Source organism: Phytophthora infestans, genomic scaffold (assembly GCF_000142945.1).
Source record: "Phytophthora infestans T30-4 supercont1.179 genomic scaffold, whole genome shotgun sequence".
Lineage (NCBI taxonomy): Eukaryota > Oomycota > Peronosporomycetes > Peronosporales > Peronosporaceae > Phytophthora > Phytophthora infestans.
In genome coordinates, this window is record NW_003303580.1 from 108,817 (window position 1) to 129,416 (window position 20,600).

Consider the following 20,600-nt stretch of genomic DNA (forward strand, 5'->3'; position numbering starts at 1 on the left):
CAGGGGTAAGCAGGGCGTGCAATCGTTGGAAATACAAAAAATGCGTGTACAGTACTGCACCCCGTTTTCGCGGGGGTGGAACCATGAAGGAATTGGAATTAAATCGATTTTAGCTTTCAAACTATAGTTCATTTATATTCAGGATCTTCGCATCCGGAAGTTTATTAAAGGTCCAAGGGCTCGAAAACGGGGTGCAGTACTGTATTCGGTATTTAGGTACGAGAAAAACCAAGATGTCGTGTGGGCACATGCCAGACATCAAATTTATCAAGAGAATGAGCGTTAAGCATCATCTTTCGCAGAAGTGGCAGGGTGATGGGCTACCTACGTATATATTTGTCAAAATACAGGAACCGTGTTCACACAGCATGCGTCCTGTTGCGATGCTCGTATCGAGTAGATGAATGTCACCACCGTCTTGGAAGCGCCATATAATCAAGTTTAAGGTAGGAATTTAGCTCATGTAACTTCTTATCGAACGCAAGTACCGTTTCCGCAGATACTTGCCTGTCCAGTTTTTTTTCCTTTGGGACTTTTTTGCGCCCTTCTTACCTGTATTGCCTGCTAAAAGACGTGCTAACCCCTCGATGTGCCATCTATCATATCTATGCTGGAGACCCTTCCCACAACTTTCTATTGAGACCACTTAACGACGATAATATATAGATTCTGCAGCTGCACAATAGGAGAATAAATACCAACGAAAATGCAACAGGTACGGCGGCAAACAATTTACGCTTTGAGTTTCTGAAACTAACAGTAGAGCTTCGTCAGGCATGACGCATCCCCATACTACGTCAGCTGAAAACACAAGACCAAATCGATCTCTTGATTATGTCCGCCGTGGAGATCCGTTCGGAAGCGAAAACGCTTGCGCTTAATTGGGGCTGGTCGTACTGACTGTCTGTTTCCCTAGGAGCTATAACTTACCCTAAGCGTGAGTATGCGGTGGCATCATGATGTCCATGAAGACTCCACGGGGCGCAGTGGCACAAAGAGATGATGGCATGCAGCAAAGATAATCCTGTAGTGAGCTATTTGACATCGACATTGACTTTTCTCAGCACATACGTCTGAAATCTCGCCGATTCAGCTTCCATCTATTAGTGTCTCATTAAGAAAAAAAGGTATACAACCAATTGTAGCAGTTTTCAGCATCTCACTTTATACAAGGCATAATACTATGTTTTAGTAATTGCAGCGACTTCCTGAGTCTCTTTATAGAAGAGGTATAAAATTGCGTTTTAGTAACTGTAGTGCTTTTAACGACTGTCACTCATGTCCTCGCATGTCATGTCATCAAAGTCGTGGCACGGCATGTCGCGGTTAAAATTGATTTTTGCCTACAACCGCACCATGAGCGTGTGATCCCAAAAAACGGTTTTCTACTTACAAGATTAAAGATAAAACGAAGCATGCTGCTACGAATCACGATGACAATAACACTTTCTGAGGCACTTGCAAACGCCATCCATGGCGCTTCCTGCTATCTCATTTCCTATAATATATAACGCCGGCAAAAGCTAAGCAAAAATGATCACCTTTATTGTGTGATAGCGTCGTTAGGAGCGCCTAAGACCATTCTCAACGATACTGCAAAATATGCAAGTATGACCAAAGACTTGCCCGTTGATGTGTCTTATCACCGAACCAACTGACCGTTTCCTTCACTCTGAAAAAAACTGACGCCTATTCAACAAATAGAGGCTTAAGCATTGTAATGTGTGACATTTGGCTACGATCTACAGCTTAAACAAATTACGAAAGAATACGATCCCACGGTTGAAAGACGTTGACCACAAATTAATCGTACTGAACGCCTAATTATCAAAAATAGCCAGGGTTCATGGCTATGCCTCAGCCGTAAAACTCTGTAATATAAAATGTAACCAGCTGACATCTTCCGCTTAAGTATCGGAATGAGATACGAGACTATTGCAATACGTTAGAGCATCTCCAACGGTAGTGCGTGATAGCCTATCAATGATAGGACAAAGTGAAAGGCTGTCAGGTGCATAAATAATACAGTTACACGTGTAATTTCATAACTCTGCTGTCCCGACGGTACGGCGGCCGGTGCGTGCTTCTTCCGCAGCACCAGATCCATCTGCAAGACTCACGACTTGTCGTAAGAAGCCCGAGAACCGGGGTGGTATCTGCCCTGTATGCAGAAAAGTTGGCTCAATGTACGCTGGTTTCTTAAAGGCAGCAATGAACGTGTCTGCCGCTGAATGTCATTTTCTAGTATAATGACATCCCTGGTACATTCTGTAAAAGGGTCAATGTGTTCACATGGGGTGATATAATGTATGTGTGCTAAGGCTACATAAATATAATTTGGCGTTAAACCGTGATGGGAAGTGCCTTAGGAGACCAAGTATGGTGGTTGTACCACGTGCGCACAAGGGAGACCCGTATGGAAAAATCGGTCTATACCCATTATTCCCCAATCACTTTTGCTGTGCTACTTTTGGACTACGCTTTCACCATTAAATATCGATTGTTTTCTGCGTAATTCGTAAGCTAATCGTGTAATCGACGTGTTTTATACTTGCGTAATTCTGACGGTCTGGTAAATTTTGAACAATGTACTGTGGTTTACAAATAGTCTTGCTGTCAACTACATGAGTTATTTCTGAGTCTGTTTAGGGTGAAGGTACATATTATCAGCTTGTGTATTTTTGTGTTTTTCAACTGCAAGTTCGAAGAAAAATGTAATGATGCCACGACCTGCATATATTAACGAGATCTGCTGGGCTCAGGAAACTTCATTGTATCATACATCTAGTTCAAAAGCGGTTTATATAGATAGACAGCAACACAGTTCATATCGTGCAGGACTTACCGGAAGCGTGTACATGAAATGACATTTTATACCCTAGCCTTTCCTTCCGAATCGCTCGATATCGTCATTGGTTTCCTAGATGGCGGCGGAGCTAAATCTTGATAAGAAAGAAACTAAAATAAGAGGATGTAGCGCTTTTAAGACACATTGACCAGAAATGGCACAGTGTAGGTCATGGGATACTCGTGAGAGGGTTCAGAAAGGATTTCTATAATTTAGACTCCTTGTACTACAGCGGTAAGCTTAGACCAGTGTTGGAGCGCATGGTAAAGGCTGTAGCTAATAGTGCTGTAATCCATGGCGGGCCTGTACTTTTCTAAAAAAAACCGTGAATAGATTTAAGATTCATGGATAGCTTACTGTTATATCGAATATGTCTGCAAAATAGCATTACCAAATTAACCGTCCCTTACGAAGTTACATGTTCGTTGTAATATGCGGTAGCTGTATCGACCATTTGCTTCTTTGCATAAAATTAGACAATGACGCTGAGTAAAATGTAGTAGCTCCGGCTGAAATGGTTTTGCCGAAATCGTCAGCTTCGCATATAGTTGTCAAGCCCATGTGTAAAGTGACAGTGTCCATGTCGACACTTTTGCTAAATAAAAATTAATAAAATCTTAGCATTCGTCATGCGACTCGCTTACACCGCCAAACTCTTTTAAATCAGCGATGCTCGTTTTTTAACGAGAGATGATATTAACGGATATTAACGGCCGACGCATTATTGTTAAAGCCACTGCGCCTCGCCAGCAAAGTGCGAAGAAATTTCGCCTTCGGTTAGTTCCAGCAAAATTAATCTTGTTGAAATGAGTCTTGCATCGTCGTACTCGGGTTCTCGAAAGCTTGACAATCAATTGCATATCTTTTCATCAGCCACGCCGTCATCTCGTAACATCATTCGGTGTTTTATTGCGTGTCTGTCGTGCCACCAGATACATTCATTCCATTACAGCCCCGAACACTTCAATCGTATAGGATGGATTGCTTGCTTCCAAACAACTGAAGTATTGCCGTGTCGTAGCTGTATAAAATGCAGCGGGTAAGTGAGCTTTGCTTCCGAGGCATTTCACATAAAATGTGAAGAAATGACATTCATACTGCTCACAATTTTGAGGGCAGTATATAGCTGGATGTCACTGTAGATTCTTAAATATACAACGAATTATCGCGTAGCCAATTATGCCTGCGCTAGTCCCAATCTTGCTAGTCGGCGGCATAGAGAGTCTTAAAAATAGTTTTATTCCTAAGCAGTGATAAATACGCGTACAGTCTATGTTCGTGTTTCTGCGTCCACCTCCCCCGTTTGAGCAACGAGCTCCAATCCTGCAACCTCAAGGGACCCTTCGTCGACCTTCTCCACTTTCCAGAAAGACACCGAGAGACCATCAGCCAAACACCTTACTGACATGTCAGCGCCATCGCTGCCGCTACGCGTATCCACCTGCAGCTACTTCCGCCTCGAGTGCGGTCACGAACAACTGTTTCATTCCGAGTACAAGCGGTACGGCATCGTAATCGCGTTGCGCTGTCCATTTTCACTTTCTGCATACGCATGAGAGAATGACTCGCATGAGGTGATACTCGTAGCGACTGACCATTTTGTTTTACTTTAACTAGGAGCAACCGCACCAGAGGCCTTAAGATCCTGCGCTGCTTTCCGCACTGCTGTCCGGAGCATATTGACCGAAGCTACTGCGGATCCTCACTGAGTGTGAAGATTCGACTAGCGGAACGTCCGGTTGGAAGTGCCCCATTTCAGCCTCCACCTAGTGAGTTGTTAGCAGTCTTCGCCCGCTTCGAAGTAGTCAATGATGTGAGTCTCCGACCTGGAGAGTGCGTCGAGGTAGATTAACTCCAAGAGGGTGTACAGACAGAGACGAATCTGGACGGTCAGTGGATCGCTGGGGTCTTGGATCGGCCATCCGGACTGGTGGTCACGATCCGAGGCTCAGATACTGCGTTAGATGAGGAGAAACCTGTAGTATTCCACTTGAACAGTAAAGCTTTTCCGAGGTGGTACTACTACTGTAAGAGTGGTGCTAACAAGGCACAGAGGCTCATAAAGCATTCACTGAAAACGTATGTGATGGAGTGCATCGCCGTGGACATGGACGACAATCTTACGACCATTTCAAGTCGAGAGGCCTACACGCAGCTGTACCGCGTGCTGCATGCGGTCTCGTCGCCTGAGTTTACAGTCATCTCGTACCGACGAGCTCCTCTGGACCAACTACAAGCTGCACAAGCACATGCCGCTTCGCAGTTGGCTACACAACAGAGTCTGCAACAAGTGAAGGGAGAACCACTAGGACTTCAAACTGGAGGTGCGTCTCCCAGCACTCAACGTGCAACGGGCGTGTCACGTCAGATGCTTCCTCAAAGTGTCTACTCACCGGCGCATAACGCGAGCGTCGTGCCAATCGCTCACGCACGTGACGTCTCACAAGGGAGTGGGAGGTCTTCCTCTCGCCTAGGTAGTTTGCTTGAAGAGAATCCTCTAAATGAAGCCAAGCGTCAACGTCGGATTCCTCCGACAAGGTCAAGCGACCAGGGAATGATCCACCCTCTGCAAGATAAATTAATCTGGGAGCACGTCAATGCACCCGCCGTAGCGGTATCCAAGAATATGGCTCTGCTTCTCGCGTTCGTCCGCTGGACACCTGTCAGACTTTATGCGTCGCAAGTGGACGAAGTAGTGAGCTCGATCAAGCTCAAACTGCTTGACACATCCAAGACGACCCCAAAGAAAGACAATCTGGACTGCTTCTAACGGCTAATATTCCAGCATGCCCAGGTAGAGGAGAGTGTAAGAGCTGCTGGGAGTGGTCCTCTCCCACTGGAGCTGGAGACTCTCCTTCGAGTAGCTTCCCAGACGGTGCTATGGTTGCTCTCTCATGAAACACTTGGCTGGTTTCGAGAGTTTTTCCGCTTGAATGCCGCTCTGATATTGGACAAGAAGGCGATCCGGTCGTGTTTTATTCAGTTTCTACTTGAACTAGAGGACCATTTGAACGCAGAGGTGTTTGCAGCCTTCACCCTGCACAGCTTGGCCAACGTGGCAGAGCAGGTGATTGCAGCGGTGTATTCGCATGAATGTTTCCACAGTCGTCGGCCTCTAGTGCGGCAGATCTTAAGCGGCCAAAGCTTCGCTGGGTGGAACATGTTCGTTGCTCAGCTGCGAGATATTTACATTGATACTACAAGCTCACCACAGTCTCTCGATCGAAAGGCCACTTTCAAGATGGCGTTCCCTTCTCACAATCCTGTCGAGCGCAACTGGAATGGAGAATGGCTCTTGGACACGGATGACGTGCAGTGGGATATCAACGAAGCTAGCTCCTCTCTCGGTCGCAAGATGGATGCTGACCCCAGGGTGCCCGACGTGTCACTCTTTTCGATGGTCGAGATGATGACGCAGATTGTCCGAGTTGAGGTAGCGATTGACGTCTGAGGGAGGTCTCTTCGAGTACGAACACCGCAAAGTGTGGCTGGTTGTCTTGACTGTATGCACTTGGTACTAGACGGCAAGGAACGCGTGTTTCGGATGCTTCCGAATGGGATGTCGACCTGTGCCGAAATGGGTTCTCACGGAGATTATTTTGGTGAAATGCGCGTCGAGGCACCAGGTCAACTGATTCTTTTCCTCGAGATGTTCAACTGGTCGCTAGAAGAAGGATCTCCCTCCTACCATGTACGTTCTTGTATTGAGCTTCAGCGAAATGGTCAACTTTCTGTCAGAGGCGACATCCTGGTGACTACAGGGTCGAGTACCTTCACAGCAGAAGAAATTCCGTACGTGGGAGAAATGAGTCTGCGTGTCAAGCGTAAATCAGTCGAAAAGGCTAGTGCAAGAAGGGTTCATGCCGCTGGTGCACTAAGGGATGCTCCTATTATTCCCTGGAGGGAGTACGGTAGGTTTCGGTTGTGGTACCACAAGTTATAGCACAAGCTGAAACAAGGACTTGAGGGCATTGAACAATTGCAATTGGAGCCTTTCGCTAACTGCATTGCGATTTCAAGAGCCGTGCCAATTGTTCTGATCAATGATTTAGTTATCACATATAATTCAATGTTCTTTCCTTCAACACCCACCCTTCGTCACAACCAAAATCACAGCAAAAGCAACACTGTTAGCAGTGCGGTTCTCCGTTCTTGTTTGGCGGTAGGTCACCACAGCTGAAGAAGTGACTAGAAATCGATCTTAATTTTGTGTAACAACGCTCGTCCATGCATTGCACGTATACCGCATTGAGCAAATACAGCGGTTACCAAATCGCTCATGTAGTATTTGTGGGGTTCACTTTAGCCCAGTATTTGGTCTTGAATGAGCTGCATCGCGCCATACTGTCAATCGATTCCTTAGCCGTAAGATTTACCGAGAAAACGATATCGTATCGTTCTCGTTACCCCCGCCGCCTCTTTACTTCTTACTCACGCGCTCGCAGAATGTACAACGTACACGGTAGTTAAACTCCATGTATCTCGACAGCTTCACGGCGTGAATCACGCGAACACCAAAAACTTCAAGTACTGAGAGTATGTCTTTTGCTCTATAATAATCACGCTGTGATAGGTGCATATGCGAACCTCAATGTTGTCAAGAGGCTCTAGCGGCAAGTATTAATAGCAGCCTTCCTTTGAATAACTATCTTGTTGAGTGACCTCCAGCGCTCAGGTAATGGTCATGAGACCGTTTAAGCGAAAAACAGCTTTTTTCTTGTGTGTTTCTGAGCTTGATATTTTCACTGTGCAGCTACTTTGCTAACATTCATTCATACAAAAATACAAAGCCTATGGGCTCTAAGAGTTTTACTGACGCAGTTAGCACTGTGCACCGCAGTATATTTGCTCGCAAGAAATTGTGTATTTCTTTGTCTAGTTTTTGAATAGCTGATGCTGATTTTTTTTCTCGAGTAGGCGTCACAAGGAGAAACTTCTGCTCACGCAATAGATTCGCTAACGCGAGGACGTCAACCGTGACTTGATCTTCGCAACCTTGGATCAAAGGCTCGTTGTCGAGTAGCGTGAAGACATGTCTGGAATTAAGCAGCACGGCATGCGCTGCTGAACAGTTCTGAAGCCAAAATAATGGCGAACGGCTACGTTGGGAAAATGGGGAGATTGCTTCTCACGTCGTAGAATTCGTAAGACCAACTGATGAGCCCCCTTGATAGCTTCAAAATAAAGATGTACTGGATGGCGATACATGTACAGCTTTGCACGATAGATTCTCAGTGTCGCCAGTACAGCCTTTCGACGATCACGGTCCACCAATCGTCGAGAGCAATACCATTTGGTGAATGGCACGGCTTGAGTAATCTGGCGCATATGTCACGAGCTCACCGTTTGTACTGGGGCCCGTCAGATCCGCACAACCAGCACTGCATGCACTCACACCATTAAAGGCGGGTGTGATGCAGCTAACAGTGCTTGCGTAGATTACTGAAGTAGGAAACTCGACGCCCATTATCCCACGTCAAATATTGGAGTCGAACACTTTCGGGCAATTTATCCAGCTTTGTAAATCGGTTTCATGTTCTTAAAGGAATTCACCCCTCCACTAAAACCGCGGTGCCCCCCCCCGTGTCATCGTCACTGTTAATTTTGGCTCCAAGTGCGTTACAATCAGCCGTCTCAAATACGCGACAGAGTCTATCCATTGCCTCTCTCACCTCGGTAGTTCCTCGGCGTCGAGTAGTCAGTAGATCCATCCTTGTTGGCTGAGCTGGAGAAGGAAATGACAACACGAGTGGGCTAAATACGGAGATGAAACAAGCGAAGTACTTGACTGGATCATCATTTTGTTATTTGCTTTGGTTTGTGAGTTTGGGTTTTGTTTAAGGCGTCGATCTCGAGTAATTTGGGCCCCAATCATGTTTGATTCTCAAAACTAAGAAAACTAACGAAAAGAGCTGTGAGCATAGTTTAATCACTTTTTCTGCTGGGACCTCACTACCTCGGTAGCTAGAAACATGTATTACAAAATGATGTTAACCTCGGTTTCACTAATCCGCTGGTGCTGCATACGGTACTACAGTCTGTAGTTCGACTGTAGTATGTCTGCAGTCTAAAGCAGAATGTGTAGATTTTCTCTAAGCTAAAATCTGAAAAACGCAGATCGAATACGTAAACGTTTAGAGAATTTGAAGCTTTTCCTGTTACATGTATTAACCCCCCCAAAGCGACGGCCTGTATTATACACGTTTCGTAGGGAGGGCTTATCCTGTATAATACACGATAAATGGTGCATGAATGATCTGCTTGTTTTTCACGCTAAGCCAAAGAGGGATAGGTATGTGAAGCCTGATCCCCATCCTTCCTGGTGCGGTGTGCGCAGGCGGTGCATTGCACAATTTTTCATAAAAAAAAAGTTTAGAGGCAACTCAGCGATATGTGGTTCACGCCAAATCAATATAAAAAACTGCAGGGATTTTCAACGCCACTCATTTTGGCGCTCATTTCAGAAAACTCCCGCTCCCAGTCAGATGTCGGGGTTTCGGGCCCGGTGGAAGGAACTACGGCAGGAAGGCTGGTCTTCCAAGCCTCCTACAGGCCTCTCAAATGACCACACCTATCTGAAGCCCGGTAAAAGCAAGACAGACGTGCGCGGAATAGACTTCTTTGTAGGGGAGAAGGAGCTGATGTCGTATTTGGATCGACTAGACCTCGGTAAGTTGTTTATTCTAATGATGTATTGAAAACCTGAGCCTAACCGTTGACGCGTGTATAGATGAGCTTGCGAGGCAAAAGGAAGATGAACGACAGACCGACGACGCCACACACGCATTCTCGAGGCAAGACGATGGAGCCACTCCACCTGATGACGCTACTACACCTCCAACAGGTATATTTTACAACGCCTGTACATTACACCGTACCTGTCTAACACTATCGTGTATTATGCAGTTAGTACAGTGCGTGAAAAGCCACTCTCAACCACCCCAGTACGACAACAGACGCACCCCAGCTCTCCAATGCAATCTTACTCCAGTGCACCTCTAATTACTACTTCGCCGCACGAAGCTGACGACGATATCGATGCTTTTTTTTCGTCAAGTCCAGACACACCCGGTACGTTTACTGTGCCATCCATACAATTCGAAGGTGTTGTAGCTAACTCTTTTCAACGTTGTATTTTTCCAGCTGTGCCAACCACTTCAAGGCGCAATCTGTATGAACTGTTTGGGTCTTCTGATGAGTCAGATGACTCTAACGACTCTCCGCAAAGCCCCACAAATGTGCAACAGTCCGCAGACGGCGATCGCGTGGACGCGGCATCGAACGCTGCGTTTTTCTGTTCGTCTTTATCTGGTAGGTTCAAACGTGTATGTACACGATATACAATTCCTATGTATACATGATACACATTCATGATAATAACAACTATCATGTATATTTTTAACAGACGATCCTAACATTGCAACGCCCGGCGATGACAAGTATGTCTTTGCAAGTCTTGATTCGGACGAGGAGGGGGGAGGATTCTCTGTGTACGACGATGATGAGGAGCTGGAGCTCGCTGAGCCTGATCCCAGCATTGAAGATGAAGATGTCGTCCCACCTGAGCTTCCATTTGATGCGTCTCTACTTGAAGCAGTAGGTGGTGTTCACGAGATTGCACGTGGCAACCTCAAGGCTGATGTTTTAGCCGACATGAAGGAGAACGGGTGGTCTCCAGTACACAATCAGACGCCTTACCCATACATGGATGAACCCTACGACATGCGTCGCGATGATTGGGCAAATATTGAATATCCGGATCTATTTCGCGGTGAACATGGACCAACTGCTGCAGCGTTGAGCGCTGCCGAGACCCCAATTGGTGCATTTTTTCAGTTCGTCCCGCCGTACTTACTAGAAAGAATTGCGGGTGCTAGTAACGACTACTTTATGGAGAACCTAGACGCGCGAGTGGAGAGTCTACACGCCAAGCAGCTAGATAGGAAGCTGAAAAGGCTTGATTTCCATGTCTCACCTCCGGATATCATAAAGACTAAGCTGCTGAACACGAAGGACATTTCAGGACGAGAAATTGCTATTTTTCTTGGAATACTTATTGCAAGAACGATAGCTCCCAACAAAGAGAGGTTTGATGACCATGGGAAGACTACAGATGAAGGTGCTATTCCTCGTGGCTGTTTTAACGCATTTATGACTAGAGATCGCTTCTATCATATCTCGCGGAATCTCCATTTTAGCAGCAATGCTGACGCAAGAGCGCATACCGATCGAGCTTGAAAACTCCGCCCGGTGATTGACGTGCTGCAAGAAAAATTTCAGGCAAGTTTCATCCCACCTCCAATAATGGCGTTTGACGAAGCGATGCTTCCGTGTACGTCTCCGTTCAACAAGATGAGAATCTTCATGAAGGACACCCCCCATCGCTGGGGCACAAAGCTTTTTATGCTGTGCTGTTCCAAGTCTGCATACTGCATCAGGTAAGGAAAAGAGCGTGCCTTCGGGCACGCTCTTTTTGTTTTTGGTTTCAAAGCTACCTTATCGTGTCTTCGGCGTGCTAAAATCTTTTGAACTATTGTGTATATTACAGGTTTGAAGTCTATTGTGGAAAGCAACAAATGCAAGACAGTAGCACACCCAGTGATGAAAAATCGGGACCTGCCGCAGTCGTACGGAACTTACGTCAAGTCTTTGGCGTCAACGGACCAACTGAGCGACGTCTCATAGTCACCGACAAGTTTTACACCTCTGTCGTGCTGGCTATGCAGCTGCTGACCATGAACTTCTACAGCTTGGGCACAAAAATGACGAACAGAAAGGGGCTGTGCAAAGCAATTCTACCAAAGAAGACTAAAAACGGCAGGAAGGAATCAAAGAAGCGACCAGCACAGATCGTCAAAGGAACGTATGACGTAGCCACCCTCCAAAAGGTGCCATCGATCAAGGCCGTCCGTTGGTGGGATAATCAAGCGGTGTATCTGCTTGCTGCTGGAGGAAGTGCAGTACCAGACCGTATCGTGCGTAGGAATCCAGTAGCTGGAGATCAGACAGAGTTGATGTGTCCACGGATCGTTAAAGACTATCAGACTTTCATGGGCGGAGTCGACGTTCACGACCAGTTACGTCTACAACGGCAAGTATTCATATCCTGTATATACACGTTGAAGTCATCGTTTTAACATGTATTGTACGTATTATTAGGTATTCACTGCAATTGGCTCGGCGCTACAAGAAGTACTACAAATCTCTCTTTCTGGGACTGATAGACATGGCTATCATCAATGCTTTCATCGTGCACAATTACCATCGCGCGGCAACCGGGAAGCCAAGGGTTTCCCACGTGACTTTTCTGAAGACGCTTCATCTACAGCTCTGTCAGTTGCTACCGGAAGATTGGGTGCAGCTTCTTCGCCACCGCGGGCATCACGCGACGCCAACGCGGGCACGACAAGCTCGAGCGGCGCACATGCCTGTACAGGCCGACGAGTGGCGCAAAGGAAACTCCGATAAGACGAGAAAGCGTAGGCAGCGTGCGTGCAAGGTTTGTTCGGTGCTAAAAGGCGCTGCCACGTCTCGAGGAGGGGAAACGACATTCTACTGTGCTGAATGTAAGCTGAAAACAACATCAGACACGAGTCAGCCGCACGCGTATTCCTCTGCAACAGGTGAAGCATTGCAGCAAAGGCGAACCTACTTCGTGCTGGGATATCTGGCATAAACACTGGAAAAATGGGACTATGATCCCTCAATCAGGACGCAAGCGCAAAATTCGAGCCCGGAAGCCCGCACGCGCTGCAAGTGACGGTGGCTCTGATGCCAGCGACTCGGAGTCGCAGTCTAGAGCTGAAATCGGAAGTGTTTCCTCTCAGGGTCGTTCGGGATGGCGGCCACACACCAACGATGACGGCATCTAGTGAGATCGTCGTCAGAGCACATGTTCCGGCTTCAAAAATAACTTGATTTGAATATATGTTTTTTTGTGCAGATCGCCATGTGGAATCCTTCTCTAAATATCGACAAAAATATGATTCGTCACTCCCCGCTAGATGTGTTTTTGTACAAATGTTGTGTTGTCTTTGTTCACTCAGGACACGATATCAGCGTTATCGCGTACAGTGCAGACATGTTAGTATACCTGATACACGACTAGCCGAGCGCCGCCGCTACGCGGCGGTAATTTCGGTTTTACTCCAGATTTTTGCCTTCCCGCCTTCGCTTCGGATAATTAGTCCACTTCCTCTGAGTCCCAATGTGCCTAAATCGACTTCTTTAATTTCATAAATCTGCGTTTCATTTGCTACAAAATGCTGAGTTCCCAGTAAGCCGTGTAAATATTTCTACCGGTACAAAAGACTGAGCCCCTAGCATCATACTTACCATGCTCATAAACGATTACGCTAGTGATCTTGGCAAAGTCTCTTTATTGTTGTTGGCTATCACTGTACCTTAGTCTTCCACCCAGATGCACCTGCACTTCAGTCTAAAACCGCTAAATAATATATTTAGTTTAGCGTCGTGCTCGATTTCACGGGCCGTTTCTGAATCCTAGATTGCATCAATGCAAAGAATATCTGTCCAGCTTGCATCAAATACCCGCTTGTACTGCCTGGTTAAGCTTGTAATAAACTGACTTTTAACCACTTCGCAAACCAAACTCGCTACTTTGAAAGAAAATTAAAAGTGTTACAGTTTGAATATTTAATAAAAATATTCGAGCTGTAGCATTTTTTATGATTTGAAGTGTGTTCATTTTGTGCTGATTCAGAATTTGCCATTAGACACTCCAATCTGTGCCTGTTATGGTTATAGCCTTTGGATATAACGATGCGTCGCAAGACGCCTTGCTGTTGTTGTTGTTGACGGCGGTATTTTTATTTGATACTTAATTGATGATTCCAGGATGGATTAGGCTCTAAGTTAATTAACGTTTCTTTACGGGCCTACTTATAATAACCATAATAGACACCTCTCATGTTGTGCTGTTATCTTACCCCTGCATATAAAACCTTATTCTACGCCCTTGTCGGCAACGCGTCTACCTATTAAGAAGTATCAGAATTTTCTCGTCTAAAAAACCGCTTAGGAAACAATGGTCAAGTTCAATTCGCTTACAGTAGTAATTGTCATCAGCACATATAACTTCTTTTTGTTCACACGTCAATCTAACACTATCTATTTTTGTGGATCAAGTGACAACGTTTATAAGCACAGTTTTGTTCTTACGGCCAGTCTACACGACCGGCTACTGCTGTACATGTAGCATGTACGATTTAGCAATACCAGAAACCCACTCAGATAACTTATTAATGCTAATATTTTTACAGTAAAAAATTGAAATTATCATTTTAGTCAGTGTAACACGCAGATCCTACTGAGTACAGAGTATTTAGTACAATAACAACTTGCATTATGAAAAAGTATATAATATTTAAACGATGCCGCCTTCGGATAATGTATAGCCTTGTGCAAATTCCCATATGTAAACTGGGAAACACATGCATTTATTGATGTCAACTACACAATCTAGTTTTAACCAATTGAAGCCACCTTCGCTGCGCTCGTCAGCCAGTAGAAATATTTAAATTATTTGATCCAATGATTTGTCCGGAAAAGCGTGACAGGCACGACAATTTAGTGTGACGGACAGACAGGTTGCTGCAGTAGATGTTTAAGACTAGCCGTTCGCCGCCGCTACGCGGCGGAGTGGCATGGTTTGTTGGAGATGAGGTGGCCGCAAATGGAAGTGCTTCTTGGTGTCGCGTGCGTTGTAAGCGTCGCTCACCCCAGTACGCCGTGGCTTCGTGTACTTAACCCCTTACCATTCCGTAGTCTCATGTGGACCCGTATAATATCGTTGTTTGGTACGCTTCCGTTACCCCGTACTACAGATTGGATGTCATGTTCTACAGTGGCCGGCGCTCTTCCGTGATCTTCCTGGCTTCGTGGATCCCTGCTCACCCGTGGCCCACTCTGCTTAGTGATTGTCCTGGATTTGTGGACTCATTCTCTCACAGTGCTTAGTGGTTGTGTGCTAGCTCCTTTGGTCTCAAGCGCTCCCGTAGTACGACCCTCTTTCATGGCTGCTAGATATTCCGTGTTCTCAAGGGTTTACGTGGATTCCACAGGCTTTGTGTCCATAATCATTCATGGTCGATAGCGTTCCATTTCTGGAACCCTCGCCAATGGGTGATCTTCCGAGCTTTTCTGTCACCTGTGTGCCGCGCCCCCCTGTGGTGGCTCCATCTACCGCGTTATCGCGCTATCGTGCAATCACAATGTGGTTATGCTGTCTATGCTATCGTGGCTGCATAGTCTATATGTTTTGCCAATGTTATCGCGTTCTACGATGGTTCCGTGTTCCGAGGTGTACAATCTTGGTCTCCAGAAGCGTTTCCCCGCGATTTTGTGGCTGGTCGGCCGTTCGGGTAAACGTGTTTTAATGAAGTATCGTCCTCAGTGGCCCGGCGATCTCAGGTTCTACAGTGCTATCGTGCTCAGTGGCTCGGTGATTTCCCGTGGCTGCTTGTTCTCCCATGTATTGGTGGCTGTCCCATCGTCCATGCTATCGTGCTATCTCTTGGTGTCGCGGTGTGTCTGTCGTCCAAGCTTTCGTTATCTACAGTAGTATCGCGCTCCCCAGTGAGCTCCGGTTCTACCCTGGTATCGTGTTTCAATACTCGACAACCTCCCGTTATTGGTCTTCCGCGGCTTCATGTTTGGTCGGTCGACTGTGCTCCGTGTTCTACCGTGGTGCTACGAGAGAATTACTGTCCATGCACTCTTACCGTTACGTGCTCTACAGTGCCTTCGAAGTAGCGTGCTCTTCCTTAGCCGTGCATTTCAGCATGCTGGGGTGTCTATGTATTTAAGCTCCTTTCCGTGCCCGTACGCTCCCGTCATATTCTTGTCCTTCTGTCCTTTTCATGGATATGTGCCCTATCGTCTTTCGCGCTACGCATACAACTTTGTGGTTTGCATCGGCTAAGTCTTCTATCATCGTCCATGACCTTCCGTGCTTCGTGTTGCTCTTCTATCCCATCGTCTACATAGTGTGGGTCGGTGTTCTTTCGTGTTTCGTGTTCTTGCTGAGTCACGTGCCTCCGCGCCAGCTGAATCACAAACGCTGGTCCGATTTTGTTTGATGTACATAGCATATATTGCTGGAAAGTTCACACAATATGTTAAGGTCGCACACTACGTGCACAAATACAAAGGAAGATGGCACTTTTTTCCTGGAGGCAGTGTGGGGTGCAGGGGTGTAAGCCACAATAGTCATATTTTAAAGTTTTCACATTATTATTAGCAGTAATACATTTGCTATTTATTATCGAGCGCTGATAAAATAATTATGTGTACTACTACTACTACCAATAACTGCAAACAAAAATATGATATATAAATCTTTTATATAGTACTACGCAAACTGTTTTGTAAGTTTTATTATTTGAAAAGTATTACGAAGCCTAAAATATCATTATATATCCAATAAGTACTAAAGTTTCGATTGAGGCCGAAATATAAGTCACCAAAGCCTAAACTTTTTTTCAGCAGCTCCTACGACGATATAGTACGTGTGTGCGTATTGGCGCCTTCTACCAATGCTAACTAACGCGCACACAAACAGCGCCCTTTGCGTCGAGAGGCGCTCCGCGGCTGAATATGAGAGCAAAATGAAATTTGAACGGTGCATATAAGTACGATGTGTAGACCACATATAATATGTACACCACATATTGCGATTTTAGCCAATCGAGGCCGCCTCCGCTGCGCTCGGCAGCCAGTAGAACGCGCGTTTTAGCGTGAGGATTATTAACCCTAGCCCGTTACGGACGTTACAGACGGACAACACACTCCACTAGGGGGGTAAGACTAGCCGTTCGCCGCCGCTACGCGGCGGAGTGGCATGGTTTGTTGGAGATGAGGTGGCCACAAATTTAATGCTTCTTGGTGTCGCGTGTTTTGGAGCGTCGTTCACCCCAGTATGTCGTGGCTTCGTTTACTAAACCACTTACCTTCCCGTAATCTCATGTGGACCCGTTTAATATTGTCCTTCCGTTTCCCCGTACTACAGGTTGGATGTCATGTTCTTCAGTGGTCGGCGCTCTTCCGTGATCTTCCTGGCTTCGTGGCTTCCTGCTCGTCCGTGGTCCATGCTGCTTAGTCCCTTTGCGCCCTCTCTTTTGGGTTCATGTTCTCCAGTACGGCCTGTTTCTACCTATTCCCGGTATTCACCGTTTACATGGGCTGCACCGTTTTCGTAATACATGGTCTTTCGTGGCCGTTGGACTCCCATCGCTGGTACTCTAGCCGAAGGGTGCTATTACGTGGTTTGGTGCCTTCGCGCAGTCGTGTTGTTCCACCGCCCGTGTATCGTGCTCTCCTGGCGAGGTTCCTTCGACTACGTTATTACGTTATCGTGCAACTCCGGTGTGGTAATGCTGTCTAAGGTATTGTGCTCGCGTAGTGCATCTGCGTTTTCCGTAAATTATCGTGCTCTACAATGGCTTCGTGCTCCGTGGTGTGCAATCGTGGTCACTCAAGCACCCCCGTGAAATTTGTGGCTGGGCCACCGTCCGTGCCATCGTGTTCTAATGTCGTACTCTCTTCCGCAGCTCGGTAAGCTCAGGTTTTACACTGGTATCGTGCTCGATGGCTCGGTGATTGCTCGTTTATGGCCTCCCGCGGCATCGTGTCTGGTTCGTCGACCGTGCTCCGTGCTCTACCGTGGTGTTATGGGAGAATTGCTGTCAGTGCACTCTTTCCGCTACGTGCTCTACCGTGGCTTCGAACGTGCGTGCTTTTCCGTAGCTGTCCTATTCAGCATGCTGTGGTGTCAATATATTTAGCTCCCTTCCGTGGCCCGTACGCTCTCGTCATATTCTTGTCCTTCTGTCCTTTTCATGGCTGCGTGCTCTTCCGTCTTTCAAGCTACTTATAAAACTTCGTGGTTTGCATCGGCTAAGTCTTCCATCATCGTTCATTGCCTTCCGTGCTTCGTGTTGCTCTTCTATCCTATCATGTACATAATGGGGCATGGTGTTACTTCGTGTTTCGTGCTCTTGCTTAGTCACGTACCTCCGCGCTAACTTAATCACAAACACTGTTCCCATTTTTTTTGTACGCTACATATATTGTTGGAAAGCTCGCACTATATCTTAAGGTCGCACACTACACGCGCAAATACAAAGGAAGATGATACTTTTTCCTGGAGGCAGTGTGGGGCACAGTCACAAAAGTCATATTTTAAAGCTCTCACATTATTATTAATAGTAGTAAAATTCTGATTTATTATCAAGCGCTGATATAATAGTTTTATGTACTACTTCTACGAATATCTGCAAGCAAAAATATGATATGAAATGTCTTTAGAATAGTACTACGCAAAACATTTTTCTTAGTTTAACTATTAAAAAAGTACTACGAAGCCTAAAAATCATTCTATATTCAATAAGTACTAAAGTTTCGATTGAGGCCGAAATAAAAGTCATCAAAGCCTACAAATATTTTCTACAGCTCCTACGAAGATATACTACGTGTGTGCTCATCTACACCTTATACCAATGCTAACTAACGCGTACACAGGCAGCGCCCTTTGCGTGGCCTTGCATACCGCAGCTGAAAATGAGAGCAAAATGAAATTTAAGCGGCGCTTTTAAGTACGATGTGTAGTCCACATATAGTGTGGTCAAAACACAATTCCGATTTTAGCCAATGGGGGCCGCCTTCGCTGCGCTCGGCAGCTTTTTAGCGAATCGAGGCCGCCTTCGCTGCGCTCGGCAGCCAGTAGAACGCGCGTATTAGCGTGAGTTTTATTAACCCTAGCCCGTTACGGACGGAATGACGGACGCAGACCACACTGCACTAGATGTTTAAGACTAGCCGTTCGCCGCCGCTACGCGGCGGAATGGCATGGTTTGTTGGAGATGAGGTGGCCGCAACCTTAGTGCTTCTTGGTGTCGCGTGTTTTGAGAGCGTGGTTCACCCCGTAGATCTTGGCATCGTGTATTTAACCACTTGCGTTTCCGTAGTCTCATTCGGCCCCGTATAATATCGTGGTTTGGAACGCTTCCGTTACCCCGTACTACAGGTTAGATCTCATGTTCTACAGTGGCCGGCGCTCTTCCGTGATCTTCCTGGCTTCGTGGTTCCCTGCTCACCCGTGGCACACGCTGCTTAGTAGTAAGAGCTCTCTCTTTTGGGTTCATGTTTTTTTAGTACTGCGTCGTGACTGCTAACTATTTCCTGCTCTCAAACGTTTCGTGGGCTGCACCGGCTTCCTGATACTCATTCTTTCGTGACCGTTCGCCTCCCATAGCTGGTACTCTAGCCGAAGGGTGCTTTTCCGTGGTTTGGAGCCTCCACGCAGTCGTGTTGTTCCAGCACCCGTGTATCGGGCTCGTTTAATGAGGCTCCATCGACCGCGTTATAACGCCATCGTGTAATTGCGATTTGGTTTTGCTGTCTATGGTATTGTGCTCGCGGATTGCATCTGCATTGTCCATGTTATCGTGCTCTACAACGGCATCGTCCTCCACAATCGTGGTCACCACGAGCACCCTTCCATTTCGTGGCTGGTCTGCCGTCCGTGCAATCGAATTCTAATGCGCTATTGTTCTCCGTGGCACGGTAAGCTCAGGTTCTACACTGATATAGTGCTCCGTGGCTCGGTGATTTCGCGTCTACAGCTCCAGTGGCCGCATTTCTATCATGGCTTAGTGTCTTGGCCACCGTCCAAGTCATCGTTTTATTTTGTGGTGTCTGCCGTCCGTTCTATTATTAGCTACCATAGTATCGTGCTCCCTGGCTCGGTAAGATCCGGTTCTACCCTGGTATCGTGCTCAAATACTCGGTGATTTCCCGTTTATGGTCTCCCGCGGCTTTATGCCTGGTCCGTCGACCGTGCTCCGTGCTCTACCGTGATGCTATGGGAGAATAGCTGTTAGTGCACTCTTACCGCTGCATGCTCTTTCGTAGCCCGTGCTTTTCAGCATGCTGGGGTGTCTATTGATATAGTTCCCTTCTGTCGCCCGTACGCTCCCGTCATATTCTTGTCGTTCTGTCCTGTTCATGGCTGCGTGCACTTCCATATTTCACGCTACGTAAAACACTTCGTGGTTTGCATCGGCTAAGACTTCGATCTTTCGTGCTTCGTGTTGCTCTTCTATCCCATCGTCTACATAGGGTGGGTCGATGTTCCTTCGGGCTTTGTGCTCTTGCTTAGTCACGTGCCTCCGTAAACACAATAGCTGTTCCCATTTTGTTTGATGTACGCTACATATATTGTTGTAAAGTTCGCACAATATCTGAAGGTCGCACACTACGCGCGCAAATACAAAGGAAGATGACACTTTTTCCCGGAGGCAAGCCACAATAGTCGTATTTAAAGTTTTCACATTATTATTTATAGTAATATATTTGTTATTTATTATCAAACGTTGATATAGCAATTATGTGTACTACTACTACAAATAACAGCAAGTAAAAAATGAATTGGATTTAAAATAGTACTACGCAAAACAGTATTGAAATTAAACTCATTAAAAAAGTACTACGAAGCCTAAAACATCATTCTATATCCAATAAGTACTAAAGTTTCGATTGAGGCCGACATATAAGTCACCAGGGCCTACAAAAATTTGCAGCGGCTCCTACGACGATATTGTACGTGTGTGCCCATCAGCGCTATTTAATTATGCTAACTAACGCGTACACAGGCAGCGCCCTTCGCGTGGCCTTGCATACCGCAGCTGAAAATGAAAGCAAAATTTAATTTGAGCGGTGCATTTTAAGTACG

The 20,600-nt window shown here is 46.3% G+C and overlaps 1 protein-coding gene across 1 annotated transcript; it reads left to right on the forward strand.

The window, feature by feature from the left end:
• Positions 1-4,254: 4,254 nt before the first annotated feature.
• Positions 4,255-6,791, forward strand: PITG_20834 (uncharacterized protein; the record flags this gene model as incomplete). Its single annotated transcript, XM_002895422.1, has 7 exons — positions 4,255-4,349; positions 4,466-4,661; positions 4,710-5,038; positions 5,296-5,298; positions 5,393-5,543; positions 5,697-6,195; positions 6,301-6,791. 7 exons carry the CDS (start codon positions 4,255-4,257, stop codon positions 6,789-6,791), a joined length of 1,764 nt encoding a protein of 587 aa, XP_002895468.1.
• Between the last annotated feature and the right edge of the window lie 13,809 nt (positions 6,792-20,600).